Source organism: Adiantum capillus-veneris, chromosome 19 (genome assembly GCF_014529385.1).
Source record: "Adiantum capillus-veneris isolate H3 chromosome 19, ASM1452938v2, whole genome shotgun sequence".
NCBI lineage: Eukaryota > Viridiplantae > Streptophyta > Polypodiopsida > Polypodiales > Pteridaceae > Adiantum > Adiantum capillus-veneris.
In genome coordinates this window covers 4,021,077-4,046,192 of record NC_140949.1, presented here as the reverse complement: position 1 = coordinate 4,046,192, position 25,116 = coordinate 4,021,077, and the positions used below count along the sequence as shown (strand labels likewise).

At 43.1% G+C, this 25,116-nt stretch overlaps 1 protein-coding gene across 11 annotated transcripts in view; it reads right to left on the bottom strand.

The window, feature by feature from the left end:
• The window catches only part of LOC147433481 (NADH dehydrogenase ubiquinone complex I, assembly factor-like protein (DUF185)), a 44,390-nt gene extending 35,204 nt beyond the window's left edge, over window positions 1–9,186 (bottom strand). For 10 of the 11 annotated variants that reach the window (XM_086490162.1, XM_086490157.1, XM_086490155.1 and 7 more), the window contains exons 1-4: window positions 8,886–9,093; window positions 8,705–8,816; window positions 8,526–8,608; window positions 7,715–7,780 (exon numbers count right to left, since the gene is read on the bottom strand). In XM_086490162.1, coding sequence (XP_086346288.1) covers window positions 7,715–7,780; window positions 8,526–8,608; window positions 8,705–8,816; window positions 8,886–8,966 — 342 coding nt within the window. In that variant the 5' untranslated portion in view covers window positions 8,967–9,093. The other variant, XM_086490156.1, reaches the window with a different exon arrangement.
• Window positions 9,187–25,116: the final 15,930 nt, after the last annotated feature.

Genomic DNA, 25,116 nt, shown 5'->3' with positions numbered 1-25,116 from the left:
AATTCCATAAACCTCGGATTCTGCACCAGCTGTGAAAAGACATTCACCGCGGCAACTAACTGAGTCTTAAACGCATCATCCTCAAGTTGCCCTGTCATAAAGCCCTGTACTACTGGAGGGACATTCACGTTAACAGGAGGTACAGACTCACGTGGCCGTGAGCTCTCGCCAATCTCAAAAACCATAGGAATCTCTTGCATGCCCTTTGGAGAGGAACCCTCTTCCATAATTCCCTTCCCCTTGTCGGCCATAGTGTAATCCCCGCGTTCTTGCACTGTGTGTCTTTACCCTGAACAATCCAGGCTCACTCTTTAAGGAAAAAGTGATTGATATCCCGACAATGGAACCATGAAACCGGCCCGTAGGGCGGTAGGCGTTGGCTTTCACCCGAAATTCTTTACTTAAAACACACACACAGAGCACTTTGCAAAGGGAACCTGCGACGGGAGTTAACACTCAAACACACACACGGCTCAGAAGCTAGAATGCTCCGAGCAGACGCCGACAACCTGTAGGCCCCAAAATTGGTGCCCCTTTCGGTATTTCTTTATTCTTTAGGAGGGTAAATTACAAAGTAAGGTCCTGGGAATCCTTCACGTGTATCCACCTAGATACCGTTTGATTTGGCCAAATTTCGGCAGCATAACAACCCCAAAACTTGCGCGAAACCAATTCCCCTGCTGGAACTCGCTTGCACTGTCGTATACCCTCTGATTCCTGTCCAAAAACAGTAAATTCAGCACGCTGTATTTACTGGTTTTTGCCCTGTTTTCAGCCCCAAACAGTCCCTTAACTGTCCTCTGCCAGTGGGGCACGATTCCCAATGGTCCTGGCGTCCGTACGGCTGAAAAACAGTGAACTTACAGCGGATACACAGCGCTGATTTTGCACCTGTACGGTGAGGTTATGACCCTCACCAGTGCCTGCTTTGGAGCAGCAGTTAGCTACCCCTGTTCCTGCTCAAGGAGGCTCTTGCCTCAGCACAAAAGCATGAACCCACACAACTGTACATCAGTCAAATGAGGAGCCCTCTTGTGGGGCATCACATAACTGCACGTAGGGGAGAGAGAGAGCAGTGTGTAGTGTGCAGGGCATCACTCCTAGCACCACACTGTACATGAGAGGGAAAGGAAGCACTCCATAGCTCTTAACCTGTGACAAAAACTGAAATGAGGCCTCTCCCAGCATAAAAATCAGCGCCCATTTTTCTGCAAGAGGAAAGTTCACCAAAATGTGACACTTGGCGCATTTTCAAGCATTTTCCCGTTTCGGGTTCGCCGCTTAAAAATATCCCAACCGACGCGTCAGTTGACTTCGCGGCAGAGTTATAAAGTGTTCCCCTAGTCATACCGGAGGTAATGACACGAACACATTTCACGGCCCAAAATAGCAGTTCCCTAAATTTTAGGAGATGCTTCCGTTGGGCTCCCACTGGTCTTCTGACCATCTATCCTCATTGGGACCGCATCCAAAAATGCAATGTGGCCCAACTGTCGGATACCTTTTGTTGGTAGTCCCACCTTGACTTTACGCCTTAATTGAGTTCACTTCCTAGTATCCACCAACTTGCTAAGGGCGACGGGGGGACCTATATGATCTTGCTCTGAGCCTAGACATCCTCTTACTATACGAATTCCAGTGCCGACCACTTCCCGTCTGCGGGTGAATCTACCGTTCACATTGGCCATACAATGTCCGACCGTTTGCTACTTCAAAAAGAGGGTCTCAAAATAAATAAAATAAACCCCATTGGAAAGAAACCAACAACCAAGGTTAGCAGTTGCCACATCTCTGTGACATGGTTAATAACTGCCACGTCCTCGTGACAGTGAAACGGCTGACGACCGAGAGTTTCACCTGTAGTCGTGAAGGGCAGGTTGTTACCATATACATGTGGTAGTGATGTGTGTGAACACACTAGGACCGCCGGGGAATTTTTTTCCTCTTTAGGAGGTTTTTTCCCCCAAGCATTGTATATACGTCCATCACTCTAGGGCTATCTATCTTTCCATTGCACACTAAGTAACACAATCTCTATTGTGTGTCTTGAGCTTCCTTCGTCTTCTCCAAGCTGTGTGTGTTTCTCTGCAACCCTAATTCCAACAATTGGTATCAGAGCAGGTTGCGTCCTCCCGAGCTTAGTTGCCAGCTGCTCCAGCACACGCCTGCTCACTTTCTCCGATTTCAGTGGGGTTTTGCGAGCGTTCGCAGGTCGACAAATATTTCGGGAGTACTCGTAGAGCTCAATCTGCTCAGATTTTTTATTTGGGCTCATTTCGGCCTCCGTTTCCATTACAGGCCGGTCTTCACAGGCAATTTCGTCATTTTGTGCAGAATTTCTGTCAGTGCTGTTTTATGCATAACAGGTGCCTTACAGTCTTCTACGGTTTGTGCTATATAGCACGTGTTGTTCCCGCTCCGTTTCTCCTATTTTCGAGCAGTTTTCACATCAGGTGCAGCATTTACCATGGCTGACAACAACAAGATGTCTTCAAGATGTTTGCTGCTGAGGACAGGTTGGATGGGGACAGTTACCCTATGTGGGCTTATATGATACAACACGTTCTTGTGTCAAAGGGCGTCTGGAATATTGTGCAGGGCATTGATGTACGTCTTGGTTCTGAGGATGTAGGCAATGTTGAGGATGTTGCAGGTCTTGTTGCAAGGATTGCTGCTATTAGAGTTTGCCTGCGACAGAACAAGCTCATTGGGATGTAAAGGATGCGCAGGCTCATGCATTGATTGCGTTATCTGTGAAGCGCACCATTGTTTCTCACATCCGTTCAACAAAATCTGCAAAACAGGCTTTGGGATATTTTGGATGGTCTTTATGCAAGTCGCAATGAGGCTAAAATTGCTTTTCTGCGTAAAGAGCTGGAGTCGAAGATTATGCATGAGGAAGATGATATGGACACTTTCCTTGCTAGTGTCAAGGATATCAATCAGTAGCTTATTTCTGCAGGTGAAATCATTTCAGACAGTTCCCTTGTGCAAACTGTTCTTGATGCCTTACCAGATTCTTACCAGACTTTTGCTAGTACTTGGAGACTTATGACACAAGGAAATCCAGAAGTTGTCAAGTTTGATGCATTATGCACATTGCTGTTGCAAGAGTCACTTTCTAGAAAAAACAGGACTAGACATCGTGCAGTTGAACAGGCTTTTATTGCTTCTCAAAGAAAGGGTGGTAACAACAATGCAGCCACTTCTTATGGTTCTACTGCGAGTGGCAAAACTTTTGCTCCCAATGCTTCTGCCGACAACACTTTGTCTGGCAATTCTGGTGATAAGGGCAAAAAGAAGATGCGTTGCCATTATTGTAAAGCTAATGATCACTTGATCAAGTCGTGTCCTAAGTTGAAAGCCAAAGAGGCTAAGAAGAAAGAGGGTGGTTCCACTGCAAATGCTGGTTCCACTACAAATGCAGCCATGGTTGAGTCTTCTGTGAAAGGAGACTGTGTTGCTGATGTTGATGCAGAATGGGCTTTTAGCGCAGAGTGCACTTACAATCCTGCTGTCTATGATGCATGCTTGTCAGTTGCTGCAGATTCACATGTGTGGTATTTTGACAGTGGTGCTACAAAGCACATTACCTCACATCGTGAATTGTTTACCTCTCTCAAGTCTGTCCCTCATGGGAATTCAATCCCTTGTGCCAACAATGTCTCTTATTCGGTTCAGGGAGTTGGAAAGATTGTGCTTACTGCTGCAAATGGCAGTTCCTTCACACTTGTTGATGCACTCTATGTACCTGGGATCAAGAAGAATCTCTTGTCTGTATCTGCACTTGCTAGACTTGGACTTGTAGTCAAATTTGTGGATGACAGATGTACAGTTCATGATCTCAGTTTTGGTGATGAAATTGTTGCATCTGGCCTTTCGTGCCGTGGGCTGTATAAGCTCACTTTGTATGACAAGTGTGGACAAAATTTTGCAAATGCTGTTGCAGATTCAAGAGCTATTTCAGATGAAAAACTTTGGCATGCACGTTTTGGTCATCTGAATTTTGCCAATTTACTGCGTTTGCAGAAATCTGATATGGCTGCTTCTTTGCCGCCTCTTGAAGCAGCTGTCAAACATGTTTGTGAAGGCTGTATTTTGGGTAAGATGCAGCGTTCTAAGTTTCCAAAGGATGGTTCAGTTCAGGCCACATGCAAGTTGCAGCTTGTGCATAGTGATGTTTGTCGGCCCATGCAAACTCCGTCCTTGGGCAATTACCTTTACTTCGTGACTTTCATTGATGATTACTCCAGGCATGCATGGGTATTTCCGCTTAAAGCGAAGTCCAAAGTTTTTATGTGCTTCTAACAATTTCTGGCTATGGCTGAAAATGTCTCAAAATGAACTATGGGCACCCTCTGTTCCGATCGAGGGGGGGAGTATATGTCTCATGAATTTAATGCATTTCTGGCTAGTCGTGGGATAAAACACCAATGTACACTTCAAGATAGTCTCGATAGGAAGCTTTCTTTTTTCTACTAGTGTTTTCTCTGGTACCTTGATCTGCTGTACGTCAACTACTGCTTCCAAGAAAGCCCCATTAATATCGGAGATCCGAGATGAAGATCCTTTCTTGGGGGATGGCTTGTCAACTGCTAGAAGTGGGGTTTTCACTAGTGAGATAGTGGGTGGAAGAGTGGAACTTGCAAGAAGGCTAAGACCGAGGGTTGCCTTTTGGGCCCGAGTGAGGACACCATTGGGCTCCTCTACCTGCTGAAACTTGTAATGAAAGGTGACGGTTGAGGGATGGTGCTAACTGCTATCATATTAATTTAGGGAAAGGTGGATTCAGGTTGGCTCTGACTTGGGCTCGAAGATGTAGGTGCGTGTTTGGGCAAGGGACATTTGCTTTGGTAATGCCCATATTCCCCACATCTGTAGCACAAAATGGGCCGATTGGACGAGCGAGCTGGGGTACGAGCTGGTCGCTGTTCTTGCTACATGGAATTCTCTTCACATCCAATGCCAGATAGTTCTTGAATTTAACTAAGAACCGCCGCATCACTTTCCTTTCCTTGTGAGCCAGTATTTGTTCTGGAATGAGAATCTCCTTGCTCTCTTCCACTTCAGGTTGCTCTTCAGGCTCCCTGTCCACTGGTATCTCCCCTTTGAAAGGTTTCAACAGACTCACATGAAAAGCATTGTGAATCTTCCAAGTACTTGGCAACTTTAGACTGAAGGATACTTCATTGACCTTTTCTTGAATCTGAAGAGGGCCATAGTATCCCATACTTAGCTTTCGAAAAAGCTGCTCTTTCCTTTTCGTTTCCTTAGGCGTGCCTTCTCAAACCGTAAGAGCACCCAATCATCTTCCTTCAACTGCAGGTCGCCTCAATGCTTGTCGACTGCCTTCTTATGCCGTGCTTGAGACTTTTCAAGATCCTCGTGAACATTGGCAAAAGCAATATTCAGATCTCGCGTATAGTGATCCGCTTCAAAAATCTTATCTTCTGACAACAACCCCAGCGTCGTCAGGAACTCTGGCAATGGTTGAAATCACTTGATCTGGCTAATGGAATTGTTAGAGGGGATTTTAATATGGTATGCAGCAGGAGTGATACTACCTCCAATGGTATTGCCATCACCAGATTGGAAAGGGAAGGGATGACTCGGATGAGCTAACTGCCATTAAATGGGACGATTCTTGGTTGTCAACCCATGCAAGTATTGTAGGGTACACTTTCCATTCCCAATCTTATACCTCATCTTAGTCTAGACTAGATAGATTGTATTTCTTGGGATCTGAATGGTGACATGAGCTACACCAGACCACAGCCTTAGAGCCCTGAGCTCTTCTAGCTCCTGCTTGATTTTGTCCAAAGCCTCTTGATGTGGAGGCTTCTCCTGTCGAAGAGAGAAGAATCTCTCCTCTTGAAGAGCTCGTTATGCCTTCAGTCCTTCTAGTTCCCTGCATAAAGAAGTCAAGGGGTCAGATGGACTTTCCAAGAGTATTGAGGCGATCTCAACCTGAGGAGAGTCGTTGAATAGCTTCCTTGCCCCTTCTATCCTAGTAGGAGCAGCGATAAACTCCTCCAGAGTGGCTTCACGTCGAAACTCTCTCGAAGTTCTTGCTGAGAAGTCTTGGGGAGAGCCTTCTCCACCCACTTCTTGGCTATGAATTCTCCTGGTTGTTGGGGAAGCTTGGTGACCAGAGACTTCGTTTTTGTCATGAGTTCTGCAAAAGTCTCATTTGGCTGGAGCACTAGGTTTGCCAACTCATCCAGAACCTTCTCTAGGAAATCACCTTGTCTGAAAGCTTCACAGAACTCTTGCCTTAGTGTTGCCCAAGGAGTTAAGTGGTTCTCAGCAAACTGACTATACCATTTATCTCCTAAGCCATCCAAGGTTGACGGAAAGAGCACTAGGTAGGAGTCTTCTTTGTTGAGGCCACGACCCTTGCAGAGGAGTACAAATCTCCTAGCATGGTCATTTGCATCTTGTGGAGAGTCTTTGAAAGTCGGAAACATTATTGTCACCTTAGCCAAAACGCTTGTTAGCTCCTCCATGGCTGCCTGCTTGGGAGTCTATTGCTCAAGAGCTTGTTGTAACACAATGGGTGAGAATTATACTAGGGAAGGTGACTTGGGAGGTGAAGAACTGGCTGAGGGAGTGGAGGTAGACATGTGGGAGGGTAGGGGTAGCGGGGCTGGTGGACTGCGACTTGGCACGAAAGGTTGGCGCTTTTTATGGTAGTACTTCAAAGTTCAGAGGATCTGTGGACTGCCTTGTATGTGTCATGCAATAGTAGACTACTCAGCTAGACCAAGGCGAGTGACTAGACTAGGACGAGAGACTAGACCATCTGGTCGAGGGCTAAGTTGAACTAGACCAGCTAGACCAAGCTGGTCGAGGCGAAGCTGGACTAGGCCAGTCTAGACCTGCAAACTAGCAAACTGGCACAAGCGAGGGGTTTAAACCAACGATATCCTCAACCTGTACGCTCAATGGAGTGAGACTTTAATTGAGGTCCCACCAAGCGTGCCAAAAATGAGAGCACCTGTAGCGGGACAAGTGTGTTGTGCTCTCTACAGTGGGTGCTACTCAGTACAATATGTGCGAAACCTCACTCCAACATAAAGAAAACATCACACAGCAATGGAATGAGCAACTCAGAGACAACAATAGACTCAAAACACTATGGAACTCAACTAACTCATGGAACCAGTACAGATGCTGGCTGGCAGCACACTCGGCTCCAAGCCCATGACTCAATGGGGGTGTCGAGGCTCCAATGTGCAAGGACCTTAGGAGAGGGCAGATGTGTGGTGTTGGACCCAAGACTCAAGACTCAAACCACTAGACCATAGACAGTAGATGATGTATATATGACGACTAGAACCGATTACACATATATACAATCATATAGAGCCACCAACGGCTAGCAAAATATCCAGGTCTAGCTAAGTCTATCTCCAAACTATGGTGGTGATGATCTGGCCACGGTGTCCACTAGACCACCACCCGTATCACTGCCATGTGTCACTACCCAGGTGAAAGGCCATCCAGTGTGAACCCAAGACCAACTATGACTATAACTGACTGTCCTATGCCAGTGACATTGTAGCCCTGCTACAACCTAACTGCTCAAAATGCATTTGCGAATATTACTTATACCATACAATGAATGAAACAACACTAATTCTGCGATCACAGTTTCAATAAGATAACTTGGCCATCTGAAAAAAAAAACTTGCTTAGAGAACAAGTAGCTTACTTGCAAAGGAAACTTTGAATTGTGACTCTTCAAGATATATCGTGCAAGAGCAAAACCGTACCATGGCTGTGATGTTTTTAAACAAAGTAAAACATAATACATGAGTCCTAATTTAAAAAATCTTAAAGAATAACTACAACTTCTGAAATGATTATAATAAAAGCCTCATGAATTTCAAGCATACAAACTTTTAACACCTTTACGATGAGACGAGGAATAGGAATCCTTGTTTAGAAAAAAAGAGGAACAAGCTAATGGTGTACACATTTAAAACGTAACAAAAATACTCTAACAATGGCAAAGCATGAAGAAAGAGCAAGAGTGTGGACAAGACACACAAAAGGGAGGATGTTGGGATGTCAGCTCCATTGTGAGTGGCGGTCATACCACATGGATGATGGTAGGCATGACACATAGCAGCGTAAAGGTAATAATGGGAGCAGTAACAATGTGTTGCAGTGAAATGCCCATTGAAAACTACCCTCAATGCGTGTTGATTTGTGTGAGGCTTTTTGCCAGAACCTTTTTAGTCAGTGGGGTTCACTCATAGATTTGGAGGGATTAGTGGAGACACGGATAGGATCAATGTGAGGGCTGAATTCGCGACACCTTGTGCTTTGTTTACAAAAACATATGCGTGTGGTGTAGTTAAGTAGGGACACAATCATGGATGATCGATATATTTTACTACCGGTGATGAGCCCATGTGCAGTGTACCAGTAATGGAAAAAGAGTCAACTAAAAGTTTCATTTAGCAGTGACTTTCAAACAAAGATTTCTGATAAAAGAAGGGAGCATGTGAAAGGTATACCTTGAATAGCTCAACAGGTGTGAACCATGAAATATCATTTTGTCTATACAATTCACTGAGCCGCTGCATGTAATGTCTTCTGCCTGCAAGAACATGTTGCAAAGATCGTCTCCAGTGAGCAATGTGCATGAAAACTATGGAGACGTGAGTTTGTGACAGTCGTCACTCGGTACCATTACCTCTGAAGCTACTAAACACCATGGGCTCGGGTAAAATGCCAACAGCTCCAGAATTGACAGAGAAATAACCATGATTTGGATGGTACAAAGCATCACGAATGAAATCTCGCACCTGAAAGAGATTAAGCTCACCGGTATGCGGGAAAGCAAAGAAAAGGAAACAAGGAGGCACGATGCTAACCAGGACAGGACTGCCCTCCGAAGGGCTGATCTGAGAGGCTGCTATTGTAGAAACCAGGCGCCTGCCTACCTTGCTCGCCATTGCCGTCTATTCTCCAGACGCTCACCTGCATGACCACCTCTGCCAGGATTCAAACAACGGCAACTCAATAAATAGGCTAGCTCAGAGTTTGTAAGCCTTGCTCGCCATTGCCGTCTATTCTCCAGACGCTCACCTGCATGACCACCTCTGCCAGGATTCAAACAACGGCAACTCAATAAATAGGCTAGCTCAGATTGGTAAGATGTTTCGTTTCAAAAACAATTCCACTCACATTTGTGAGCATGGCAAAAAAAGGCGATGCCGTTGCTAGGGTAAAGGGGCCAACTTAAGGCCACCTAAGAGGAAACACACACTCCGAAAAGCACGCTAAACAGAATCGAGTGCTTAAATGTTCAAAATGAAGATCGAGATCGTCTCTACCAGCAGTAAAAATCTGGAATCAAGTTGCATTTATACAGACGAAGAACGCTCGCACAATATTTATTGTGTGTGTAAAAAATGGGTATAAATAGGAAACCAGAATGGGGGGCATTTAGAGCCATTGTACCAACAAGGCTTAAACCCAAGATCTAATGGCCACGATTGCAAGTTGGCTACATTGTCCACCCCAACTCTCACCCATTTGTGTCTCACAATGGGTCCAAAAGGGCACAAAAAAATTGGCTCCGGCAGTCTTCCTAAAGGGGGGTGGTTTTTTATTGACCCCTTTATCCTAACGCACACCCACGGCGACACTGCCATGGCTCTAAGAATGTAGATAATTCTAGCCTCTCGTAGTCCAAAGGAAACTAGTGACAATAGCGTCTGCCCTAGGAGCTTAGGTGCATAGTCTTCTTGTACACTTTTTTGGTGTATGAGGGGAGCGGCCGAGAGTGCCCAACTCGACTCCTCAAACAAAACAAAAAAACGACGACACTGCCTACTAAGTGATATATATATATATATATTTGAATGGCAGCGCAGATGAGTGAGAGAGAGAGAGAGAGAGAGAGAGAGAGAGAGAGGAAGAGAGATCGCCAAAGTCTTTTTTACGTAAGCTATTTTTATTGGAAGCCTTGAAAATAATCTACAAAAGCCTAAAAGAAAGCCTAAAAAATGTGTACAAGATTTGATAGACACCATGCCTATATCACTACATGCAAGCAGGCGGTGTCAAAAATTAGTATGCCATGATTACTTTCCTAGGAAATGGTTCAATTCTAGTCACATTCATAAAGTAAATCGCCAATGATTATGGTTTTCAAAGGAAGAGTAGTAATGCAATTGTTTTTTGTGACCTCAAAGCACATATAAACAAGTTATCCATTATCCAAACCTCGCAAGAATAGAAAAATAGGAGTCAGTACATGTCCATAGCAATAAACATTTGTTAAGAATATCATGATCAATGCATACGTGTTCGCATGCTTGTGCCCACCCCCAAAAAAAAAAAAAAACCATATGCAGGTACGGCAAGGAGGTGGCACCGTCCTCACCTAGTTATTATAAATCATAGGGAATGTGTCCTTCCCCTGTATACTTGTTATTTTTTCCAGTGTTGGAGAGTCACGACATGCTTCTCATTCAGTGTTGGAGGATCACTTTTTATTATTTGCATTTACAATACATGAAAAGGAATATGTTACCTATCTCATCTTGAATTTGTATTACTTTGTCAATGGCTCCAAGAACAACAAGGGCTTTAATAGGTCACTTCATTTGGAAAGGAACCCTCAAGTTGTATCTGTTGAAAACTGTAAATCTTCATCTCCACATTCTCCCCCTCTTGCTACGTTTCCTTATTGGGCAAATCATGCAATCAATGTGCTCTAAGAGACGACATTTTGGACAATAAACTAAAATTGAACTTTTCTCGCTCTCTAAAAAACACCAGATATATACATGTCAAGCAAAGGAGCAAGCAAGATATGTTTCTAGAAAAGCCCCAAACTAGCAATTCATGTTGAAAACAATCCAGAGCTTCTTTAGCATGATCAAATTGGGTATATTATGCAGCCAACGGCCTCTATTGAAAACAATCAAAGCTTCTTTGTCATGGTCATGATGGACATATTATGCATTTAACACATTCAAGGGATGACATTCCATACAAGAAGCCCATGAACAACCATTTGTGCTCTCATGAGGATTCCACATGAGCATGTGTACCATAACAAACCCTGACTAGCAATTGATCACGAATTTCTCAACTAGCAAATTCTCTTAGCCATGTTAATGTCTTCCATACTACCACATGTTTTTAAAGCGCAAATAAACTATGTCAGGCATGTCAAGATCGTGAATTCTCCTAGCTAGTGAATTCTCTTAGCCATGTCAATGTCTTCCACTATGCCACATGCCTTGAAGGCGCAAGTGGTTGCATCTATTACGTATCTCTTTCTTTAGTGGTTGTCATTTTGATCCCTCCTGCTCCAGTCTATATCGGACCTTTCTATCATGGTTTTTGCATCTTTCAGTACACCTTCTCTCATGTCGACCATGCCCACAACAATCTTCATCATAGTGTTGATCATGTATGTTGCAATCTCCATCATCATCTCTTCTACTGCTTCTTTGTGTTGACTGTGGCATTCACTTCGGCTATCAAGTCTACCATTACCAATGCTTTTGTGTTATTCCTCTTCTTTCAACTTAGCCTCAAGCTCCTTTGCACATCTTTACCTTATTGATTCTCCCTCTATCATCTTGGTATGTGCATTGTCAACCAGGAGGGGGATAGCTACTGCTCATGGAAATAGTCATAGAAGGAGGGTGCGCATGCCAAATCCTACAATCAACCTACTCCTACGTATGTTCTTTCTTTGCTCCTAAATGCTTGTTAACTTAAGACACCTTATTATTTACTTGTATTAAGTCATGGGCCGAGCTTGTCGTTCTTGTAGGTGCAAGGTCAAGAATTGGGTAATCACCGATGAGAGGTGCACCACATCCTTATTTGTGATGATTGGGCAAGTGTGGGCGTCATATGTGAACGGGACAACCCACATAAGAGGTTTGTAACCTAGTTTTTTTCTCATTCTCGAATGAGATGATATTGCTCTTGCTCTCCTTCTCTCCTACGTTATCTTCTTGTTGCATGTGAGTGTGAGTGTGTGAACGTGAGAGAGAGGGCACGATGATCGAGCAGCGAGGCGGTATAACGGCGGTGAGGCGGTAGAGTAGCAGCGGCGGGCTTGTTCCTCTTTACAACAACAACTACACAAAGGTGAGTGACACACCAATTGCATCTATTGAGCTTACCTGCATCCAGGTTGTGTGTTTGCAGCCTTAGTGGCTCGCAGACGAGATGCATAGCAAGACCCCTGCAATCCATCGTTTTGGTGCCACTGCTAGGGAGCACTGTGTGTCAAGCTTGAGGTGCAGTTGTGTTGCTATTTTTTGAGGTTTTTCTACAATTTTGTAGGAAAGGTTGGGAACGGTGTTTGTTTTTTGTTTTGGTATGCACAGATCTATGGTCTATAATATAGATTCGTCATTTTCAGCTGTTGTTGCACAAATCTATGGTCGAAAGTTCAGATCTGTTGTTTTTGGTTGTTATCTATTTTGTGTGTATTAATCAGATTTTGTTTGCTATTAATTTTGTTCAGTTTGCAATCAATTTTATTTTGCACAATTTTGCTATATTTTGTTATTAATTAGTGTTTTGTTTGTTGTTAATTATTATTTTTTCATTTAATTTAAATAATTTTTGAAAACTTTCCTTTCACACAAAAAAAAATGCTATGAATAATTTAAAATCTAACAAAGAAAAAAAGAAAAAATGGATTAAAAAATTTAAAAGAGAAAACGCCCACACAAACTACAAGGGAATTTGAACCCGGTAATTTTTTGTTAGAAAAAAATTTGAAAAGGAAAACCCCCCAATAGTCTCCATCCTCGGGCCCGAGCACGGTTTTGGTCTTGGTCTTCTGATAATAAGTTAGCATGACTCTAAATATATACTCTACTCCTCTAAGAGTGGAATGGGGCATGTGGGATAAAGGCTCCTCCTTTCCCTCTACAAGCCTCCATTCAACTTTCACTTCCATCCACTCACTTAGGTAGAAATCACTTGTTTCGAGGGCCATGGGCACCTCGATTGACCAAAAGCTATGTTGTAAAGTGCACGCAAATCTCCCAAGAGAGGCACTTGTATTGAGCAATTGCATACCCTAGTTTGAATCGTGAGCATAGAAACGTGAAAAAAATGACTAACAAAACAAACAACCAAAACACACAAAAAACTAAGGAAAACGTCTCGCGGCGCTTATCAATGTTTGTAGGATACATGTATTTACGGACGAGTGCTAGAGCTTGAGACAATAGAGAGTGCCTCAATTTATACAAGTACCCACTATCCACCCACGTTAGGTTTTGGGCCTTCGACCGGGACCCAAGGGAGTGCGATCTAGAACCCGCACAGTGCGGCTAGCGACTCCTCCTCTAACTACGATGTGATGGCGGGAAATCCTACCCAAAACCCCAAGAGTGCAAGTCAAAGCATGCCTATCCCAGCCCCACATCCTAGTGCTATTGTATTTAGTCGCATAATGGGAACATTTCGTAGAGTGACTAAAACCATGGGAGAAGCAAAACAAAGGAATCCATTGACTTTAGACAAGCCTTATGAGATTCTTGGATACAGCCAATGCTAAGCAATTGACCATATCGTAGATGGAGACTCCTTCAATATGTTCCATGGATCCATCATATGTTGTTTCTTGTGGAGTTTCAACGCAATTTGAGCCCACAAGCAATAGTTTAGTTTCCCAAGCCTAACTCAACGTTCTCTTGGAGACGAGCCTACTCTCGTGATGAGCACGATGGAAGGTACACCTTTGACCTTGGCCATTAGTATTGCACTGCTACCTAGTAGCATAGGGCCTACAAAAATACTTATAAGAGTGCAACAAACATATGCACCCACTCCCACTCATGTCCATGCAGCTTCTACACCTCCAATTGTTCTAATGGCTTATGCTCCCCATGACCGCATTATCTTAGCTCTTATTCAAGTGGATCCATGCTAGATAATAGTAAAATGTCATATCCTGCATCTGCTATACCAAGGGCCTCACCTATGAACTTTGGACCACGCTTGGAACAACACCATACTGAGCATGGGACCCAAGGACTCTGTATGTGCCAAGTCCAATTCCCACCCCCGTTCCACATGTGGTTCCAATAGCACCTACACATGTTGTACCTGCTCATTTAGGTGATTTGACAGAATTTTCTCAAATTATTGGTCTATTTATTGCAGAGAATATGTGTGGCATACCTGAGAGGGGACCTAGAAGTAAGGCGGTACAAGTGGCCAAGCTCACCCAAAAATTCAATTGTGACAGAGATGTTAGAAAGCATATGAGGTATTCAAACACGTGTATGATTCCTTGGAAGAGCACAATAAGCTACATAAGTGTAAGGCCTTAAACTTGACACAGAGCGGAAAGGTTGGAGGCTAGTATAGGACCTTAAGGATGGAAGAGCACATGCATTACCCTAGTCTTAGGAGATTGTTCTTGAAAGAGTACGTACCAAAGGGAGTGCTTTGGGCCGTAGCTTCTCAACTCCAAAAAGCCAAATGAGAGGAAGGGGAGCTAGTTAGAGACTTTATTAGTCATTTGAAGCATTTGAATTCTTGGTATACCCCAAACAACCGATGACAATAAATCCTATTGTTAAAGAGCAAAAGATATCTCAGATGACTTTGGTAGATCTCAGCAAGTCTATTCAAGAAATCCTTAAAGATAATTGTACTCTACAAAACAATCATATGTATCCAAGGAGGGAGCATGAATGGTGCTCAGTTTGTTTGGGTCCACATAGCACCAATGAATGCCCAACCTTCAGAGAAAAGTTTAATGGGAATTGCAATGCATGTGGTAGGTATGTCCATCAAGCTAAGGATTGCTTAGTGCTTGAATGCATAATGACAAATAGACCTCCTTTAGCATGGACAGACTCACCTCGAGTTCTTGCCTTGATGCCTATCCAACTTTTTGAGCAACCATCATAGCACATCATCCCTAGAATCTAAAAGGTTTTCCATACGACACCATTACCATCTCTAGTGTTAGGACCACAACCTCCACATTCGAGAGTTTCCCATATAAACCAAGTAGGTTGTGAGCCATCTAGTGCTTATTTGGGTTGTGAGGATGACATGGACTATGGCTTTACCTATGGACTCGATACGCTTGAGGAGTGTCCCTACTACTACATGGAGGATCCTTGGGGACAAGTCAAACATGTATATCAAGCAACTGTCCTCGCATCAAGAGGGCAAAACATCAATATCACACCTAGAAGACCTCCTCTTCAATGCTACAAATGTAATGGTCCACATCGTGTAGTTGAATGTCCTATTAGAATGCAAAGGAATACTACACCAGTGCAACCAAGTCGAGGGAGCACATCTACAATGCTAGTACTTATATGTAATTATTGTGGATCATTTGATTGCCCAATGTCCCAATAATCTGAATGCACCAAAGGTCACACCTTTGAACTTAATTAAGATTACGGGTGGGACACCACAAACTACACACGTGGTACCAATACACAATCAAAGCTCCAAAATCAAAATTATATCCTCAAGGAGAGAGATGTTACATCAATTGCCCAAGTGAGGAAGAAGAAATGAAGAAAGAGATTGTCGAAGGCTACAAATCAAAATTATATCCTCGAGGAGAGAGTCGTTGCATCAATTGCCCAAGTGAGGAAGAAGAAACAAAGAAAGAGATCGTTGAAAGCTACAAATTCAAACATAGAAACCAACAATGATCTTGTGTATATAAACGACCTTGAAGATGATTTAGATTTGATCAAGACCATGGAAGCTAAAACAACCGTCATGGGAGAAAAATCCAATGGGGATCACCCTGAGAGGAAGTCAAGCAAGGACACCACTAAAGGGGGGCATAAAGAAGCCAACCCCATACCAACAACAATTGAACGTGTGTCTTCAAGGCTAACCACAAGGGATGATAACATCCAAGAGAAGCCACAAGGGACAAAACCCACGGAAACCTTGAAGAAGATTGGGACTTACCCAAACCTTGTAGAGGAGATTGGGTGAGTCAAGCAATTAAGGAACCTAGTTGTAATGGAAATTGCCTATGAACTTTGAGAGTAGCGGAATTAGGAAATTAGGTGAAGCACTTTTGAGAGATTCTTTGTGAGAATAGCGGTTGAACTTAATTGATGGTAGCAACATAAACATGGTACTTAGTTTGTCATAATAATCAATATCTAATTCTCCTAAATGATTTTCTCATGTTAAACTGATCATTTAATATGGGGAAGTGCCAGGGGAGAAAAAACTAGAATATTGGTTAAGCTAGCAGACCGGCCACAGTAGGGATCCAAAGGAGGGAAAATAGGGATCCAAAGGGGGGCCATCTGCAAAAGAGCCATGTGAAACAATGGGCTAAAAAGACCCTAAGGTTCAGCCCATTAAGACTTCCAAAATGCTAAGGTTCCAAAATTCAAAGGTTATGTCCAAAGGTCAACCTTAAGGAATTGGATGCTTTGTGTGTGACCAAAAAAGTCTTGCATATCCCTACATAGGAGGGGGCGAGCCTTTCTTCTAGGGGATGAGAGAGAAAGCCACACACACACAAGCTCCCTTTACACAAAGGGAATGAGGGACACATGTCAGCTCCCTAGGCCAGATGCCCACAAGGTGTACCCAATTCCTATTGGATGGCCTTGGAGGTGGACCAATGAGAATTAGGCTAGAGTAAATCTAGTTTAATTAATTTAAAAACACTTAATAAAAGAACCAATGAGAATTAAGTCCTCTAGAAGACTATTGGACAGTCTCCCAAGGGGTCCAATGAGCATTCAAGAGCCCAATGGCTTGCCTGATTCCTATTGGCCACGAGGCAAAGGGGTCCAATGAGAGTTTAGTTTAATTATTAAATTACCTAAAGCTCTCACAAAAGGGGAAAGGGGGACACATGTCAGAAGGCTATCACTTATGCTGCTTAATTGTGATAGGCTAGCCCTGGGGAGGTCCAATGGGGAGCCTGCAAGAGCAAATAGCAAGAGGGCTCGCCCAAGAGAGAGAGGGGGCTGATTTTTGCAAGGCATTATCTCACACACACACACACACACACACACACACACACACACACACACACACTCACACAGCCTATGTGAGAAGTAAAGAAGACTATCTCTTCCCAAGCTTTAATGGAGAGCTCATCACCTACTCCAAGCTTGTGAGATAGAAGCCTACATCGACACACTCTTGGCATGTGGATGCAAATCCAACCAAGAGCCAAGCTTCAATGCATGCTCATCTCCTCTACCAAGCTAATTACTAAGCTAAGCTATGCTAATATGAGTGATTATGTGAGGAGATGTACATCTTTCTTGTAAGATACTCCTTCTTCCTCTCAATCTACTCTCATACCCTGCTAGCTCTCACCATCTTCGAAGGTGTGTGAGGTCTTGGGTCTGAGAACGGGGATAATTGATGTCGTGTTTGCTAAGTGTTTTTCTTAGTGCATGAAGCTTTCATCTTCATTGCACTAGCTAGTCTTGAAGGAACACAAAGAATTGTATTGTACAATGTCTCTCTTGATGGGAGAAACCATAATACAAAGCCTTTTGGAGGGGGGACTTGCTCCATGCAAATCCCGTCCTCAACTGTTGTCAATTGGTTAATTTCTCTCTCTTTTGAAAGTATTGTTGATGCTATCTAACTAGGTGTTATGCTTTTTGTTGCTCTCTCTCCACCCAAGCACTCTTGTAATTCTCATTAGGAATCTATTCTAATGAAATGCCCACTATGTTCATGCTAATTTCCACTACACACAAGTTATTAGGCCATTAAATGTTACATTGGTATCAGAGCACAAGGTTTCTCTTTTCTTGCTCAAGAAGGGAGGTCCTCAAGCTAGCTATAAATGGTTGGTATTATTAATTGCCTGTGAGTAAGTAGAATAGGGATTTTTTAGCCTTGCAATGCGCCTGCCTTTGTGCTGTTAACGGGGCATCACTGTCGAGAGCTATGGTCTTAATAGTGGAGTCCTACGGGGCTTGCCTACGGCTTAACCACTATTGAGCTATTAGAAGCTTGACAGGAGCTGGTGCTGTTTTGGTGTCGAAAGACCCTCTCTTCTATTCCTTGCAATTAATGGTATTTGAGCCGCGGGTACAGTAGCTTGAGTGCTTTTTCTAAAGGGGTAAAGAGGAGTAGCAACTAGGGCTTGAAGTGCCAAAGTACACCTAAAAAGTTTACACCTAAAGGATGTTAGAATGGCAGACAATAGTAAAGAGAGTGAAATTAATGTTGATAACTTTGATTTTGCACATGAGCAAGCTACTAATGATGCTTCAATGCTTGTTAACTATCTTGTTTCTAGGCTTCAACAAGCCATGGGCAATCCATCTCTCCAAAGCGAAGTGCAACGGCAGCTCCGTGCTCATGGGATTCTCCAAGCTCATCACCATGAGGACAGAACACCTAGGAAGCCTCCTTGTGAGACTACCAAAAGAGGTCTCTCTCCGATTCAGGAAGAAGAAGAGAATCCATACGAAGGGCTCAAGAATTTACTTCTTGATGATGCATCTCCTTCCCAAAGGAGGACTCAAGAGCCTCCACCGAAGGAACGAGAAAGAAGTGAGTCTCCCGCCACCTCGGCGGAGATGGCTCCACGAAGACGGCGGGCTAAATGCTCTCCATCACCACCAAAGCGGAGAAGACCATCACACTCTTCTCCACGCCATAATTCAAAGAGGGATGATAAAAAGCAAGAGAAGAAAAAGGCGAGAAAGAGGACACCCTCCTCTCCATCTTCTTCATCCTCTTCCTCTTCTGAAAGTGATGGTGAAGACAACGAAGATCAAGACAAGAAAAAGGCGAGAAAGAGGTCACCCTCTTCTCCACCTTCTTCAAATTCTTCACCTTCTGAAGAAAGTGATGGTGCAACCTTTAAACCATCAAAAAGAAGAGGCCATAGGAAATCCTATGCCGCATGGAAGAGGTCGTCCAAGTTGAAGAAATTCAAAGAGGGAGAGAAGAGCATCTCTTTCCTTACCTATGATGGTACCTTTGGTGCTATGGACAAAGTCTTGGCCTTTATCCAACAGTTCGATGCGGCGTTCGGAGATGAGGGCTTCACGGAGTCCTCTAAGCTATGCCATGTAGCTATGCACTTTCAAAATTCCGCCAGGCAATGGTGGTCTAGCCTACGAGCCAACGGTGAAGCTCCACGAACATGGAAAGCTTTAAGAGCTTCCATTATGAAGCAGTTTTTGGCCACCGATGCCAAAGACAAAGTACTCACCGAATGGAGAAGCCTAAAGCTCTCTCCCTATGAATCCATCCACAAATATGTAGACAAGTTTTGGGACCTACAACTCAAAGCTACTGTCTTCAAAAAGTTGGATTTTGGAGAGCAAAAGAAACAATTTTGTGCGGGCTTAACCGAAGAAATGGCGGAGTATGTCAACTCCCAAAGGCCACGTACCATATCGGCGGTAATACACCATACTATGGTGGCCTCTCGAATCAATTTCCAAACGGGGGCTAAAAGAAATAATAAGCCCACAGAAAACAAGGGTTCCAACAAGCCTAAGGGGAAGGACAATGTCCAAAAGTCTCCTAAGGGCAACTCCAACAAAGCTAAAGAGAAGGGAGTTTACAAAGGTAAGATCAAACTCTCTCCTGAAGAGCTTGAGCGTTATCGCAAGGATAACTGGTGTTTCAAGTGCGGTGAACAAGGGCATGCGTACCGCACTTGTCCCCAAAAGAACAACCGCCAAGATCCTCCTAGAGCTTCCTTGGTTGAAATCCAAGAGGAGCAGACTCACCAAACTCACCACAAAGGATCTCCTCTATGCCATGCTTGGGGAAAGGTAAGAGAACATGATTCTTTTATTCTCTTTGACCCTGGTTCTACTCACAATTTTATATCTATAGAGTTGGCCACCAAGCTAGGCATACAATCGTACGAGATGGGAGATGTCCTACCCGCAGACAGTGCCTTCAAGGGGCAAGAAGCTTCAGTCACTCCCTTAATCGGGAAATTGAGGCTTCATGTCCAAGGCTATGTGGACAAAGAGGACTTCTTTATCTCTCCTCTCAAGCATGAGGATGTAATCCTAGGGGCACCATGGTTTGACCGCCTGGCTGCCGATGTTAAATTTCCTGAAAGGAGAATCTCCTTTAAGTTCAGGGAAAAAGACATGTATATAGATGCTAAGGAAATGGGTAACACTATTCCCATTGTACATACACCAGCTTTCAACAAGTCAATAAAGAGCTCTATTTCCGTGTACATGAATTTTGTCAAAGATTCTCAAAATGAACCTAATGCTTTAGCAAAAGAAAATAAAAGCAACCAAAAGGAATTAGAGTTATCCAATTTTCTCAAGGGGTTTCAAGATTTTTTTATTGACGACATCCCTTGTGAGCTACCTCCTAAACGAGGTAATGATGACCATGCAATTGAACTTCTTCCAGGAAGTTCACCGCCTAACAAACCTCCTTATAGAGTTTCTCAAGCTCAACAAGAGGGGATTATGCAGCAAGTGCATGAGTTAGTTGAGAAGGGTATGGTTAGGCCTAGCTCATCTCCATTTTGCTCACCTGTGCTATTAGTGCAAAAGAAAGACGGCACATATCGTATGTGTGTCGACTATAGAGCACTAAATAGGATCACTATCAAGAATAGGTTTCCCGTTCCACGGGTAGAAGACCTATTTGATAAGCTACAAGGATTGACCTACTTCAGTAGGATTGACATAAAAAGTGGCTATCATCAAATAAGGATAGTTGATCAAGACATTGTAAAGACCGCATTTCGCACCACATTTGGTCTTTACGAATACATTGTCATGCCTTTTAGCTTGACCAATGCACCAGCCACATTCAACCGCTTGATGGAGAAGCTGTTCAGGCCTCATCGAACCTTCACTGGAGTGTTCTTTGATGATATTATCATCTACTCTAATTCATTAGACGAACACAAGCAACACCTCCAGGTAATATTTCAAGTTTTAAGAGAGAATAAACTTTATGTTAATCGAAAGAAAAGTGATTTTTTCTTGCAAGAGATTCAGTATTTAGGTCATATTATCTCTCAAGATGGCATCCAAATGGATCTATCAAAGTTAGAGGTAATAAAAGGATGGCCTAAACCAAGGAATCTTCATGAACTAAGAAGCTTTATAGGTATGTGTGCATACTATAGACGCTTCATAGAAAAGTTCTCACAAATTGCGGGACCATTACATGACCTAACAAAGAAAAACGTTAGGTATACATGGTCTGCTAAGGAGAACAATGCTTTCGGAAAGCTTAAAGAAAATCTTATCTCTCAACCTGTGCTTACACTACCGGATCTCTCAAAACCATTTGAGGTCCAATGTGATGCTTGTGGTGATTGCCTTGGAGCTATTTTGCTCCAAGAAGGGCACGCCATAGGCTATGAGAGTCGAAGGCTCGACCCTGTTGAGCAAGCTCTAGGCATATATGAAAAGGAACTTCTTGCAGTTCTACATGCCTTAGACTCATGGAATCACTATTTATTGGCCACTCCTTTCATTCTGCGAACGGATCACCAAAGTCTTAAGTACTTCATGACGCAAACCAAGCTCTCAGACAAACAAATGAGGTGGGAAAATTTCCTTTCGCAATTTCATTTTCATATTGCTCACATTGCAGGCAAGCATAATCAAGTAGCTGATGCACTCTCAAGACGACCGAGAGTGAATGCGGTTTCCATAGTCACTCACAATGATCTATCTTCAATGATAGATGAGTACGTTGTTGATCCCGATTTTAGAGATGTGATTTCAGCCCTTGCATTAGGGAAGAAAGAAGAACCATTTACTTTACAAGATGGTTATCTTCTCTATGGCAATAGACTATGCGTTACTAACTCACTACGTGAGAAAGTAATGTATGAATCTCATGCTCCACCGTATGCGGGGCATAGAGGGATTCGTTCTACCTTAAAGGGAATTGAAACATATTTCTATTGGCCTACCATGAAAGTGAACATACAAGAGTATGTTTCTAAATGTGTGGTATGCCAAAAGACAAAATTTGATAGAGGGAAGCAACTTGGATTGCTTCAACCCTTGCCAATCCCTAATTCACCATGGGAGAGCATATCCATTGATTTCATCTTTGGATTGCCTAAGTCTATCCATGGGAATACGGGAATATGGACGATAGTAGATAGGTTCAGTAAACAAGCTCATTTTATACCTGTCAAAAAGACTATCAAAGCCCATCAAATGGCAACCCTCTTCATTTCACAAATTTTCAAGTACCATGGCTTGCCAATGTCCATAGTATCGGATAGAGATCCTAGAATGACCAATAATTTCTGGAAGGGTCTCTTTGAGAATTTAGGGACAAGGCTAAACTTCTCTTCGGCCTATCATCCACAAACGGATGGCCAAAGTGAAATAGCTAACCTAACCATTCTCGATCTACTAAAAGCCTATGTAATGGAAGTAGATCAAAGATCCCAATGGGAGAAGTACTTACCCTTAGTGGAGTATGCTTACAATAACACTGTACATACTTCCACGCGAAAAGCACCTTTCGAGGTAATTGAGGGAAGATCAAAAAGTCCCTTGCTACTTAAAGTACATGGGAAGATCTTCGCTGCAGATGAGTATAGCCGAGACCTACAAGAATCTTTTCAAAAGATTAAGGATGCTATCTCTATCTCACAGCAAAGGCAAAAGGCTGTTGCTGACAAGCACAGAAGAGCCCAAGCCTTTAAAGAAAACGATTGGGTCTTGTTAAAGTTTCCCAAGGCTTGATTAAGGCACACGACGGGCAAGAATCCTACAGGCCACCAAAAGTACTATGCTAAACTAGCAAAAAGGTACTATGGTCCCTTCCAGATTCTTAGGCCAATCAATGAGATGGCCTATCAACTCAAGTTGCCCAATCATTGGCTCATACACAATGCTTTCCATGTGAGCCTATTAAAGCCTTACAAAGGAGAGCCACCTCAAGAACCAACTATTGAAGACCCACCGGAGATCGAGGACCAAGAGGAGGTGCTGCAGCCCGAGTCCATTCTCCGACATGAAGACAAGGTACTAAGAGGCGGTAAGACTATTCGACGATAGCTTATTAAGTTTAAGAATTATCCTTTTGAAGATGCTAGATGGATGCAAGGCATACAATTAAAGGATAACCTAAACCTTGTCAATGCTTACAATGCTCCCAAGAGTAAGCAAATGTACAAAATGTTAAAAATGAACAAAGTTTTTGTCTTATAAGACTCTCTTTTTCTTTATTTGCACAAAAATGAAGTAGTATGCATGCTTAGATCAAGTTTGCGGAGACGACGTCTCCCAAACACCAAGTAGAGCTTGTCACTCTACTATGGAAGACTGATAGGACTAATGTGCAGACATGCTTGCGGCAGCCTCAGGCTCTCAAGCGCCAAATGGACTAGCCATCCATTGTGGAATGATGTCGTAGGGTAACATAGGGATCCTCTACCCGCTAAGAAAAGGACTCATGAATATGCTTTATCTTCTCTACACCATAGTTGAGGACGACTATGATTTCAAGAGAGAGGTAATGTCATAATAATCAATATCTAATTCTCCTAAATGATTTTCTCATGTTAAACTGATCATTTAATATGGGGAAGTGCCAGGGGAGAAAAAGCTAGAATATTGGTTAAGCTAGCAGACCGGCCATAGTAGGGATCCAAAGGAGGGAAAATAGGGATCCAAAGGGGGGCCATCTGCAAAAGAGCCATGTGAAACAATGGGCTAAAAAGACCCTAAGGTTCAGCCCATTAAGACTTCCAAAATGCTAAGGTTCCAAAATTCAAAGGTTATGTCCAAAGGTCAACCTTAAGGAATTGGATGCTTTGTGTGTGACCAAAAAAGTCTTGCATATCCCTACATAGGAGGGGGCGAGCCTTTCTTCTAGGGGATGAGAGAGAAAGCCACACACACACAAGCTCCCTTTACACAAAGGGAATGAGGGACACATGTCAGCTCCCTAGGCCAGATGCCCACAAGGTGTACCCAATTCCTATTGGATGGCCTTGGAGGTGGACCAATGAGAATTAGGCTAGAGTAAATCTAGTTTAATTAATTTAAAAACACTTAATAAAAGAACCAATGAGAATTAAGTCCTCTAGAAGACTATTGGACAGTCTCCCAAGGGGTCCAATGAGCATTCAAGAGCCCAATGGCTTGCCTGATTCCTATTGGCCACGAGGCAAAGGGGTCCAATGAGAGTTTAGTTTAATTATTAAATTACCTAAAGCTCTCACAAAAGGGGAAAGGGGGACACATGTCAGAAGGCTATCACTTATGCTGCTTAATTGTGATAGGCTAGCCCTGGGGAGGTCCAATGGGGAGCCTGCAAGAGCAAATAGCAAGAGGGCTCGCCCAAGAGAGAGAGGGGGCTGATTTTTGCAAGGGATTATCACACTCACACAGCCTATGTGAGAAGTAAAGAAGACTATCTCTTCCCAAGCTTTAATGGAGAGCTCATCACCTACTCCAAGCTTGTGAGATAGAAGCCTACATCGACACACTCTTGGCATGTGGATGCAAATCCAACCAAGAGCCAAGCTTCAATGCATGCTCATCTCCTCTACCAAGCTAATTACTAAGCTAAGCTATACTAATATGAGTGATTATGTGAGGAGATGTACATCTTTCTTGTAAGATACTCCTTCTTCCTCTCAATCTACTCTCATACCTTGCTAGCTCTCACCATCTTCGAAGGTGTGTGAGGTCTTGGGTCTGAGAACGGGGATAATTGATGTCGTGTTTGCTAAGTGTTTTTCTTAGTGCATGAAGCTTTCATCTTCATTGCACTAGCTAGTCTTGAAGGAACACAAAGAATTGTACTGTACAATGTCTCTCTTGATGGGAGAAACCATCATACAAAGCCTTTTGGAGGGGGGACTTGCTCCATGCAAATCCGGTCCTCAACTGTTGTCAATTGGTTAATTTCTCTCTCTTTTGAAAGTATTGTTGATGCTATTTAACTAGGTGTTATGATTTTTGTTGCTCTCTCTCCACCCAAGCACTCTTGTAATTCTCATTAGGAATCTATTCTAATGAAATGCCCACTATGTTCATGCTAATTTCCACTACACACAAGTTATTAGGCCATTAAATGTTACATAGTTAACTTGGCCTGAACAATACTTTTGCAAGAGAGAGAGTTTAGAGAACATGACACTAGTTG